We start from the raw sequence: 12,736 nt of genomic DNA, 5'->3' as shown, positions 1-12,736 counted from the left end.
CAAAGCTGTGTTGAAGGTGGTGATATTATCTAAGGAATGTGCTAATTAAGGGTAGAAAGCAAGGTACAGTGGGGGTGGGGTGGGGTGAAGGAATCGAAATGGGCTAAAAGGTAGAGATAAAACAAAGGATGGAAATACATTTAAAAATAATGGAAATAGGTGGGAAAAGAAAAATCTATATAAATTATTGGAAAAAAATCAATCATGTCTTCGATAAAACTGGTTTCCAAGCCTTGCTTGGCTGCCGCCATTTTCAGTGTCCTTAAATTATTCCATGTTTAAATGCAGCAGCCTTTGCCTGGAAGCCATAATCTGCTAATGGTAATGAGCCATTCTACAGTTAAGACATTTTCAAGTCAGCAGGGCCATGTCTCCTCTTCCTTCAGGTCCCATGACCCAGAGAGAGTATTGGCAACCATGGACTTCCAATGGATTGGTTCATGATTATGCTTGGTAAAGTACTGCAGTGGTTTGCTGCTGGGAGGGCTGATATCACAGGTAAATGTGATCTGTGCTTTTTAGCAGTGTTGGCACGAAATGCAGTTCTTTGGGCTAAGGTACGAGAATAGATGCAAAAAGTTTGGTGATTTCCTACCGTTTTCTCCCTTTCTCTCCTGAAGATTAACTCTCAGTGGTAGCTGGTTGGCTTTATCGTGTGTGAGATCGGACGCTAAGATCATGATTTTAGCACCAAGCAGAAGGTCTAGGCTTAAATGTCTATCAGTTGGCTTTCCACCCCATCAAGGATTGAACCTGATTTTCTTTCCCTTTTCACTAATTTGAACACCAGCACATTTTTCAGCAGGCCAACTGGCAGGAACAGGATGTGCTTGGTCTCCCCTCCCTCTCCACCCCATAGCCAGTTGTAACATCCCAATTCTGAACCTGCCTGAGATCTTTACAGCTCAGGACAGGAATCGAACCTGGAACACGCATGACTCCATAGCACAAAATCCTCTCTCTGAGGAGAAATTGAAAGATTTGTTCACCAGGTTTGGAGATTTTCTTGCAAATGCTTTTTTTTTAAAAATTTCTTACGGCGTCAGCTCCACTCAATTACTGGTGAGTCAGAGGTCATGGGTTCGAACCTCATTCCCGAATTCAACACATCATCCAAGATCACACTTCACGACCTGATGAGATTGCTGCAGTGTTGGAGATGACGTCTTTTGGGTGAACTATTGAACCAATTGCACATTGGAGATCCCATAACAGCACACAAAGGAGGACGACAAGTATTCCCAGTAACTTGGCCAACATTCCTCCTCAACCAAAACTAGATTAACTGGTCATTTATCTTTCTGTGTTATGGTTTGTGGGATCCTCAGTTGTGTACAAGTTGGCAATGCTTTTATCCCCATAACAACAGCAAGTTTACTTCAAACGGGACGCCCTTCAGGATGTTGTGCAAGGCTACATGCAAATGAAAGATTTCTTTTGATTTGCTTGGCAGAGTATTTGAGGCTTTTACACAGTTGTATTAGCCGTGGAGATAGCTGGTCTTTTAGGAGTCCCACTGATAAGGAATGCATTGTTAATTTAAAGCTGTGTTATGTGGCACAGTGTCACTGCCCACCGTTGTGTGTTGACCTCCCCAAATTCTATCACATCCCCCCAAATCCTAACCCCCAATCCCACCCCCCAAATACTAACGCCCACCCCACACCTCCCAAACCCTAACACCCAATCCCACACCCCCAAATCCTAACCCCCACCCCACCCCCCAAATCCTACCCCCCAATCCCATCCCTCCCAAATCCTACCCCCTCCCCTCAATCCTACCACCCCCCTCCACCCCAAAAATCCCACCCCCACCTTCGGGCTGTACAGTAAAGATAGAGAAAATAGCTTGCCACAAATTATACGTTTTGGAATGGACATTGTCTGCCAACTTGTCATCAGAACGAAATTATTGAAATGAGTTATTTACGGCTGGAAAGTTTTTGGAAGCAGCAGGGCTTTGGGATGATATATTGTCTGCTGTGGTATATAATCTACAGCTCCTTGGACACAGTTCGAGGCTGCTGATTTTACTACCCGCCCAAAAGCCTGTAACATAAGGGACATACAAGGGCCCAGCAGATTGCAAGCTGTTTCACATCCCAGTGCCTCCTGCAACTCTGGTGGGCGCAAGTTATTGATACGGCTGCACAGCAGAGCAGAAGCATGTTGTAAGATGCTTTCACAGTAGTGTGTGCTCTCTTGCCTTTGGCTGAACTTGTAGGTCTGATTGACCTGGCCTTCAGTTCTCTGTGGGTCTGTGCGAGACACCACCCAGTCTTTGTATCAAAAGTACAAGAAAGAAGATCGGTTTTCCTCAGTTGTAACCCTGAACTATTACCCCAGTTTGATAGCTACAGTCCCCTTAGCAAAAATTATAAGTGAGAAGTCCTTTCATCGAGACAGTGTGTGTGATAGGGGCTCTCTCCTGCATTTATGTTGAGTGAGATCCTTGGCTATTATTTCCAGCTTCCATTAAGCAAATATTATGGGAAGCCTTAGCCAGTACTGGAAAATTTCCATTTGCCAGATCAATCAAGATCTAATCACGAGAACAGGTTCAAGGGGCTAAATGGCTTACTCCTGTGCCCCCCTACGACTTACAGCCAGCTCTGTCAGTCCTGTGCTTGGGGAACTAGCGCAATATAAAAGAGTCCAACTTATAGGTATTATGCCACGTGCTTTATCAGTGTAGAGTGAGGGGGCTAGTTTATGTTTATGGAATGAGAACAGAAAATGCTCGAAAAACTCAGCAGGGTTGGCAGCATCTGTGGAGAGAGAAACAGTTAACATTTCGAGCCCGTATGTCTTCTTCAGTGCTCAGATTTCCAGCATCCTCAGTATTTTGCTTTTATTTTGTGCTTATGGAGGTTTACATCAGCTTCAAGATAAAAAGCGTGAATGGGCAATGCAGTGGTAATGTGCATTGATGCACGAGCCAACCTGCTCTTACATAAACAGAGGCGATTATGAGGTGATTTGATAAAAATGTTTAAATGTTTGATGGAATAGGAAGTAGATTGATTCCAGTGATCCAGGGCATTCAAAACAACAACAGCTTGCATTTATATAGCCACATTAATGTAGTAAAATGTTCCGAGGAGCATCACGGGAGTGTTATTGAACAGAATTTGACACCCAGCCAATAAGAAGATGTCAAGACAAATGGCCTAATGCGTAGTCAGAAAAAAAAGAGAAAAAAAAACAAAAATACCTGGAAAAACTCAGCAGGTCTGGCATCATCTGCGGAGAGGAGCACAGTTAACGTTTCGAGTCCGAATGACCCTTCAACAGAACTAAGTAAAAATAGTCAAAGAGTTAGGTTTTACCTCTTAAAGGAAGAGAGAGGTGGAAATGTTTGGGGAAGGAATTCCAGAGCTTGGGGCCAAGGCAGCTGAAAACAGCTGGACAAGAGTTAGGACAGAGAGTTGGGATAGGGTTATTTTTAAACAGACCTGTGAGGCTGCAGAATTATCAACTGGAGTTGGTGTTTGAAGAAGACCACATGTTAACATTTAAAAATAGATTGAAATAGATTAAATAAGTGATTGAAGGGAAGCTGGAGCAGGAGAGGCACACAGAATTTGAGCTACTGCTCACGTGGAGGTTAAGTGACATGGACTGCTTGGGCCAAACAACTGGTTTCTGTGTTGTGCTTTCTATGTAACAGAATGATGGGATGCACGCTTGTAGTCAGTACCCACATGGTGAGATTCCCGTCTGCACTGTGATAAAGGGTAGGTAAGGGCACCAACTGAAGTCCACTCCCTCTCTACATTCTCTTCTAGCAATTGGTTCTAAATTTATTTTTCGTTCACGGGACGTGAGCTTCGCTGGCTGGGCCAGCATTTATTGCCCATCCCTAGTTGCCCTTGAGAAGGTGGTGGTGAGCTGCCTTCTTGAACCACTGCAGTCCCTGTGGTGTAGGTACACTCACAGTGCTGTTAGGGAGGGAGTTCCAGGATTTTGACCAAGCCACAGTGAAGGAACGGTGATATATTTCCAAGTCAGGATGGTGAGTGACTTGGAGGGGAACTTCCTGGTAGTGGTGTTCCCATTCATCTGCTGCCCTTGTTCTTCTGGATGGTAGAGGTTGTGGGTTTGGAAGGTGCTGCCTGAGGAGCCTTGGTGAGTTTCTGCAGTGCATCTTGTAGATGGTACAAGACTTGCCTTTGAGGAGTACTCATACTGCTTAAGTGTGAACAGGACATATTTTCTATATCTGGCATGACTGATGAAAAGCGAGTATTTTTATTGGTCAGATTCTGCAATTCTTGTCATGAAGTTGGCGGCCAGCTGTCTGAGATCTATGGCAGCATTAGCGCCCCTACAGTGCTAGTGTGAAAGCAGTTATTGGCATTGCTTGAAGTTGTGCCATGGTAGTGTAATGGTTATGGTACTGAACTAGTGACCAGAGATTGAATAGTCCAAATCTGAACTATAACATGCTTCACCCATGCCACCAACCACCTCCTTTCCCTAGTCCTGGTGAGAACAGATTTTTGATTTCTCAGGGAATCAAGGGGTGGGGAGCAGGTGGAAAAGTGGGGTTGAGGCAGAAGATCAGCCATGATAGTCTTGAATGGCAGAGCAGACTTGAGGGGCTGAATGGTCTACTTATGCTCCTGTTTCTTAATTTTTTAAAAGGTTGCAGCTTCCCAGAAAGGACTCTTTCCTTTACATTAGAAGAACAGTTTCTCATCATGGAGTGTATGCAACCTGATTACATTTCATATAATGTGCATAATCCCTGTTAAATATTCTGGCAACAACCTTTAAAAAATGATGTTCTATTTTGGGTTGTGGTGATGAAGGTGTAGCACAGCGCTCCTGGAAAATCAATCTTGGAATATCAAAGGTTTTAAGGACACACAGATGTATGTTACTGATCGCACCCTGTGGTACGATTTATGATCAGGCGGAGATAAGGAACTCGCGCACATGTTAATACCTCTTTTCATGCCCTCTCTTCTAGTGCACTCAGCGCAGGCAGTGGTCAGTGGAATCGCAGTGCCCATGACTGTGAAGAGCACATATAGATGATGACTGAGGCTGGGCGGGGCCGCAGCAGTCGGATTGGCAGCAGCTCTGGAGGAATGATCACCCTGTGGTACGCACTCTGCCTCTGCTTAGTCACCGTCACCAGCGTCCCAGCTGCCAGACTCCGCATTTCAGAACCTGAAGAAAAATCCACCAGACGCCCTCCTTCAGGTAAACATCAGAACCAGATTTCTTTTTCTCTTCATTTTATCTGTACTTTTTTTGGGCGAAGGGGAAGCAGAAAGGTAGGATCAACGGGGTTTTTTCTGTGAATTTTTTTGCCCCTTTTTACACAATTCACTACAGGTATATGGGCATCGCTGGCAAGGTCAGCATTTATTGCCCATCCCTAATTGCCCCTGGAGAAGCTGGTGGTGGGCCTGTCTGTGTGATGAAGGCCCTCCAACAGTGCTGTTCGGGAGGGAGTCCCAGGATTTTGATCCAAGTATCTATTACAGTGCAAAAGCAGTGACCCTCCTGAACAATTTATTGTGTGAAGCAATTCCTGATGTTCCAGTTTAACAAAGCCCTCATAAATTCTATATTTATAACAGTTCGTTATTTTGGCTGCTCATTTTTTCTTGGAGCCTTTATCTATCAGTCAATAGTTTGACTTCTATGGGAGAAAGAATCTGTTCTGTTTAAAAACCTCTGCCAACTGAAATCCTGACGTCTGAGTAGGAACAAGATTATTTACATAATCTGAACTCAGAATTGAGTTGTTTTCTCTGCTCGTTTTTTAACTGCAGTCCATTTTTGATGTTGTTGCGTAACAGGATTTGCTGGATTTATCTCGGCCTTTTCCAGCCATCACCTCCCCTCCCGAGTTGGTTGGAAGGCCAGCTGGAAAGACTAGACAACCATTTGGCAAGGCCTACCAGTGCATACAGCTTTCTGCACCATCCCCGTCCCAGCCTGGCAGCGTGTTGCCCGCCCGCCACATGTAAATTTCAGTGGGGGGAGGAGGGGGTGGTAGGACCCAGGAAGCTGACCCATTTCCCTACTTTGTGCTGCTGCTGACCTCATCTGCAGAGGGATGGTTCCTGTGGCAGCCCAGAAAAGGCCTGCTGATGCCCCCTTCTGGAGGGGAATGGCTCACTGGTGAGCAGCTCTGATACCCCTCAACCTTCAGCCACTCACCATTTTCAACAGCAACCATCTCCACACTCACCCTTCTTACCCCCCCCCCCCCCCCAACCACCACCCCCAAACCCCACCTGAGTCCAAAATAAAACCCCGTTTTGATTTTTGAGCTCTTGCTGCCCTTCTCCAGTGACTACCTTTTACTTTTATTCTTTCCAGGGGTGTGGGTGTCGCTGGCTAGGCCAACATTTATTGCCTGTCCCTAATTGCCCTTGAGAAGGGGGTGGTGAGCTGCCTTCTTGAACCGCTGCAGTCCAAATTGTAGGAACATCCACTGTGCTGTTAGGGAGTTCCAGGATTTTGAACCGGTGAAGGAACAGTGGTATATTTCCAAGTCAGGATGGTGAGTGGTTTGGAGGGGAACTTCCAGGCAGCAGTGTTCCTATGTGTCTGCCCTTGTCCTTCGAAGTAGTAGAGGTCATGGGTTTGGAAGGTGCTGTCTAAAGAGCCTTTGTGACTTGCTGCAGTGCATCTTGTATACACTGCTACCATTGTACAACCATGGTGGAGGGAGTGCATGTTTTAAGGTGGTGGACTGGGTGCCAGTCAAATGGGCTGCTTTGTCCTGGATGGTGTTAAACTTTTTGAGTGTTCTTGGAGCTGCACTCATCCAAGCAAATGGAGAGTATTCCATCACACTCCTGACTTGTACTTTGTAGATGGTGGACAGGCTTTGGGGAGTCAGGAGGTGAGTTATTCGTTGCAGAATTCCCAGCCTCTGATCTGCCCTTGTAGCCACAATATTTATATGGCTGATCTAGTTTAGTTCCTCATCAATGGCAACTCTCAGGATGTTGACAAAGTGGGATTCAACAATGGTAATTGCAGAGCTCTGAAATGCAGAGGGATCTGGGTGTCCTAGCGCATGAATCACAGAAGTTTGGTAAGTAGGTGCAGCAAGTAACTCGGGAACCTAATAGAATGTTATCGTTTATTGTGAGGGGAATTGAATACAAAAGTAGGGAGGTTATGCTTCAGTTGTACAAGACACTGGTAAGGCCACATCTGGAGTACCATGTATGGTACTGGTCTCCTTATTTAAGGATGGATGTATATGCATGAGAAGCAGTTCAGGGATGGTTTACTAAATGAATACCAGGAAAGGGCAGGATGTCTTATGAGGAAAGGTTGAACAGGTTAGGCTTGTATCCATTAGAGTTTAGAAGAGTAAAAAGCAACTTGATTGAAACCTTTAAGACCCTGAGGGGTCATGACAGGGTGGATGTGGAGAGGATGCTTCCCCTTGTTGGAGAATCTAGAACTAGGGGTCACTGTTTAAAAATAAGGGGTCGCCTGTTTAAAATGACAAGGAATTTTTTCTCTCCAAGGGTAGTGAGTCTTTGGAACTCCGTTCGTCAAAAGGAGGTGGAAGCAGAGTCCTTGACTATTTCTAAGGCAGAGCTAGATAGTTTCTTGATAAACAAGGGGGTGAAAGGTTATCAGGGATAGGTGGGAGGTTACAGCCAAGTCAGCCATGATCTTATTGAATGACAGAGCAGGCTTGAAGAGCCGAGTGGCCTACCCCTGTTCCTAATTCGTATGTTCATATGTAATGTCAAGTGGTGATGGCTAGTTTCTCCCTTGTTGGAGATGGGAGATGGCCTTGCACTTATGTGGCATGAATGTTTCTCTCCCCTTCTGGAAGTCCTGCTGCAGCATTTCCTGAGTTTTCCAGCCTTTCACTAGTAGGATCCCTCGTGTTAGGAGACCACGCTGTGGACTTTATAATCCCCGAGCTCAGGAAGATTGGTCAGAATCATGAAGCAGGGACAGCAAGTGAAATACATGCCCCAACCCTGCTTCAGTGCTAAACCTAGGAATCCCAGGCCACTTTCTCTTGAGCATTGCTTTTATCCTGATGACTGTGAGGTGATTGCGCTGCTGGTTCTTGGATTTGTGTAGCTGGCAAAAACTACAAAGTAAGTTGGAAAAACTCACTAAGGCTGGCTTCTAGGGAGTTAAAGTGAATCCGGCCAGTTTACAGTAAAATTGCCTCTAGCTAGACAAGACCAAAGCTTTGGGATTTTCTTTCGTAGTATGTGCGTATGTTTGTGTATGTGAGATTGTGTATGTGAGACTGTGCATGTGTGTCCATTTGTGACTGTCCCTCGCTGCCTGCCCACATCGAGCCACCTTCCCCCAATTTATTTGCACATGTGCTCACTCATTGACTCACGCGCTCATTCACTTACTATGCACAGAATATGTCCCATCATTTTGTTTACCCTCTCATGGGATGTGAACATCACCAGAAAGGCAACAATTGTTGCCCATCCCTAATTGCCTTGGAGAAGGTGGTGGTGAACCACCTTATTGAACCACTGCAATACATGTAGTGTTGGTACATTCGCAGTGCTGTTAGGGAGGGAGACGGCAATGTATGGTCATGTCACTGGGCTAGTAAGCCAAAGGTCCAAGCTAATGTCCTGGGGATATTGGTTCAAATCCTGCCATGGCAGCAGGTGGAGTTTGAATTCAATTAATTAATAAATTCAAATGATCAATTAAAAAATGGAATTGAAAGCTAGTCTCAGTAACAGTGCCATGAAACTACCATTGATTGTCGTAAAACCCAACTGGTTCACTAACGTCCTTTAGGGAAGGAAATCTACCATTCTCACCCGATCTGGCCTCCATGTTACTGCATACCCACAGCAATGTGGCTGACTCTGACTGCCCTGCTGAAATGGCCCAATGAGCCACTTAGTTGTCATCAAACCACTGCACAAAAGTCATCTTATTATAACTTTCTTTGTCACACTATATCCTTATCTATCTTTCAGTGTAGTTGTCTCTCCTTTGTGCTCTCTTTGTCATTTTCTTTCTCTCTCTTTCTCCATCTTGCCCCCCCTTCTCTACATCTTTTCCTCTCCAAATGCTATATACAGCATAGCAGCTGTGTTTATTATTTGAAGTCATGCAATGGAAAGTAGCTTTTTCCTAGTTTCCTGAAGGAGGTAGAGAAATGGTGCTTGAGCTGTAACAGATTTGGTGACTTTTGAATCATTTACTTGCATAAAACCAACAGTTAAGCTGAGTTGTCTGGTGGAGGCCTGAAGCTGGAGGTGTTACCTTCCTCCCCTCCCCCTCCTTGATTTAACACCATAAATCATTGCCTAGGTTGTTTTTGTCAGCAAGAAAGCTATAATAAAACACATATTCTAAATGTAACTCAACACAGCTTATTTTTCACAGCTAAACAGGTTGATTTATGGAGCTCCCTGAGTAGCTGCTGATGAATTTGCTGGAGTTGGAAATAAAGACTCTGCTGATTAGGACTGGAGCCTGCTTCTTCCCCCTGAAGAACTGTTGCGTCTTGTTGCTCAATGCGAGCTGATTGTGCTGTGTGCAGACTGTGGCTGAGGCCTCTAATGTGCTGGAAGGAGTTCCTCTCATGAGACCGTTACCAGCCACCCCGCCACAAGTCTACAACAGAACATAAGGGTCCTACTGCTACTGAGTGAATGCAGCTTTGTGCTTCCACGGGCCCTCATCTATAATACCCACGTTGAACCAAAGCTTGCTGCAGGAGCCTGAATTTTTCTAAGAGACCTAGGAAGGGCAGACTAGGATGAAGCAAGGGAAAGAAGAGGGGTTGCTTTGAGGTGGGACTGTGTAGGTTGCAGATATTAAGGTCTCCAAAGGGAGATGCCTCATTCCTGGCAGGGAGACAAGAGATGCCGGTTTCAGCCTGAATGGAGTCCAAGGCATAGGCACCAGGGGCCTCATCTGGGCTAAATTTCCCCTCAGTTTGTTAGATTTTTGTGAATGGGAGTGGAGAGGCTAGACAGAAAGTGAATGCAAATGCCATTAACAAGCTGCTTTGCAGACGATTAAAGGGGTCATTGAACCCTTTGCCTCATCAAGGATCACGGTCAGTGTGTTCGTCAGCTGAGAATGGGGATTCAGGCACTAAAGGCAATCTCCATAGGAACTCTAACCTGGAGAGGGAGCTGTCAATGACATTCTCTCAGTTCTCCTGCCACACTCGCACATATAAAGGACCCCACTTCCGCAGGCCCAATGATGGCATAACAAAACCAGGCCCTCATGGCTTTTGTGAGCTAGTGCAAGATTGGGCAACTCCTGCACTGACTTGCTAAAAACACAGAGCCAGTTTCCGTGCACGCTTTTGTGTCACAACACAGGTCACAGCATGACACAAGTGCATGGACGCACAGAGAGGCTGCCCGTGAATTGCCAGGCACACTGTTTCACCATGTACAATTGTTGTGGCGACATAATGGACCGTATTTTCCTCTAAAACTAATGCTGAGGCTCACAGCACTCATGAACAAATCAGGCAGCAACTTCTGGTGAGCACACCTTTGCAGTTAGATGCACCAATCTGGATGTTGCTATCCGAGATGCTCCTCCCAAAGCTTCCCATAGATGGCATCTCACCCTCTGACACCCCACTCATATGTATTGAATGGAGTGAAATTGCTGTACTTATCTCATAGATACAGATTAACTCTGCAAAGGAAAAATCGCAGGCTTTTCCATTCCAGTCGAAATACCTTTTTAATTGGGTGCAAAATCTTAATTACTTGCAAGGCGGTTGACCCTGTAATGGCCCAGGAACCACTCAGATGTATCTGACTAGTATAGAAAAGCTGAAGAAAAATAAAACCACATGGACCACCCAGCAATGACCTAGGGATCAGAAATTACCAAGGATCGCCTGCCCTGTCGACCCTGCAAAGACCTCTGCGTTAACATTGGCAAGCCAGGATTGGGAAAACTGTTCCACAGACTAGTCAAGCAACAGCTCACTGAATCATACCTTACAGACAATACTCGAGATACCATTATCACCATCCTTGGGTATGTCCTGTCCCTCTGCTGGGGCAGACCCAGAAAAGGCAGTGGCACATTGGTTTACAGTCGAGGGAGAATGGCTCTGGGAGTCCTCAATATTGACGCAGATAACATGAAGTCTCATGGCATCAGATCAAACGTGGGCATGGAAACCTGCTGATTACCACGTTGCTGATTACCCTCACTGATGAATCAGTGCTCCTCCATGTTGAACACCTAATGGTTCACTGAGGATGGCAAGGACACAGAGTATACTTTTTCATCAAGGGTGGTTCAGTAGCCCCAATACTAAACCGAGTTGGCCACATCCTGAAGGGCATACCTAACAAACTGGGCCTGTGGCAGGTGATGGAAGAACCAATGAGAGGGGAAAATCTACCTGACCTCACCATCACCAATCAACCTGTCACATGCATCTGCCCATGATTTAATCAGTAGGAGTGACCACTGCACAGTCCTTGTGGAGACAAAGGCCTATCTTCACAACTGAGGACAACCTCCATCATTTTGTGCGGCATTACCACCGTGCTGAGTGGGATAGATTCAGATCAGGTCAATACCGGTCATCCATGAGGCACTGTGTTCAGTCAGGAGCAGCAGAATTGTACTCAACCACAATCTGTAATTGTCATGGCCCAGTATATCCCCCACTCTACCATTACCACCCAAGCTAGGGTACCAAACCTGATTCAAGAGTGCAGGAGGGCATGCCAGGAGCAGTACCAAGCATACCTAAAAAATGAGGTGTCGACCCGGTGAAGCTACAACACAAGGACTACATGCATGCTAAATCATGGAAGCAGTATGCAAGCCCACAAACAACGGATCAGACCTAAGCTCTGCAGTCTGGTCGCATCCAGTCGTGAATAGTTGTGGACAATTAAACAACTAACAGGAGGAGGTGGCTTAGTGGCTTTGTCATTGGACTAGTATTTCAGAGACCCAGTGTAATGCTCTGGGGACCTGAGTTCGAATCCTACCATGATAGATGGTGAAATTTTTGAATTCAATGAAAATCTGGAATTAAGAGTCTGATAATGTCCATGAAACTATTGTCGATTGTTGTAAAAACCCATCTGGTTCACTAATGTCCTTTAGGGAAGGAAATCTGCTGTCTTTACCTGGTCTGGCCTACATGTGACTCCAGACCAACAGCAATGTGGTTGACTCTTAAATGCCCTCTGCACAAGGGCAATAAATGGCCCAGCCAATGACGTCCACATCTCATGAACGAATAAAACAAAAGTTCTCTGTTTTTCTCTCTCTCTTAATCAAATCTTTTTTTCACTCTCTTTATTTTGCTTTCTGTACCTGATTTATCACTGAATTAAATACTTTAACTGACACTTTCTGCTTCACATTCAGCTGCTTATTAACAATACTTCAATCTGACTGGTTAAGGAGATACATAGTTACTTACCTTGCTCACCAGATTCCAGATGCCCTGTAGAGGCCGGCGCACCTTTTGGATGGTTGGCTGATAGGCACTTGCTATACGAAAGCCCTGACAAGTACAAGTGTGCCATCTGTCCTATTAATTCCCAAAACCAGCTGCCAATGGCCCTCTAGTGGAAGAGCACTGATAGTTCAGGGAAGGTAGACAAGTGGAGGCCAATTTAAATCCTGTGATTCAGGATAAAACTACCTCTTCAGTGAGCTTCTTCAAAACGTGCTGTAACATTGTATTGTGTCTCTCAGCACATGCTGTGAGGCTTAGTTTAAAAAAAGCTCA

General features: G+C 45.4%; 1 protein-coding gene across 8 annotated transcripts in view; it reads left to right on the top strand.

The window, feature by feature from the left end:
- The window catches only part of fgfr3 (fibroblast growth factor receptor 3), a 167,889-nt gene that overhangs the window by 48,504 nt on the left and 106,649 nt on the right, over positions 1-12,736 (top strand). For all 8 annotated transcript variants that reach the window (XM_041185735.1, XM_041185745.1, XM_041185726.1 and 5 more), the window contains one exon: positions 4,976-5,211. In XM_041185735.1, coding sequence (XP_041041669.1) covers positions 5,040-5,211 — 172 coding nt within the window. In that variant the 5' untranslated portion in view covers positions 4,976-5,039. The remainder of the gene's footprint in view (positions 1-4,975; positions 5,212-12,736) is intronic.

The sequence above is a fragment of the Carcharodon carcharias genome, chromosome 1 (genome assembly GCF_017639515.1).
Source record: "Carcharodon carcharias isolate sCarCar2 chromosome 1, sCarCar2.pri, whole genome shotgun sequence".
NCBI lineage: Eukaryota > Metazoa > Chordata > Chondrichthyes > Lamniformes > Lamnidae > Carcharodon > Carcharodon carcharias.
Note: the sequence above shows the minus strand (reverse complement) of the source record. Positions and strands in the feature narration are given on the sequence as shown.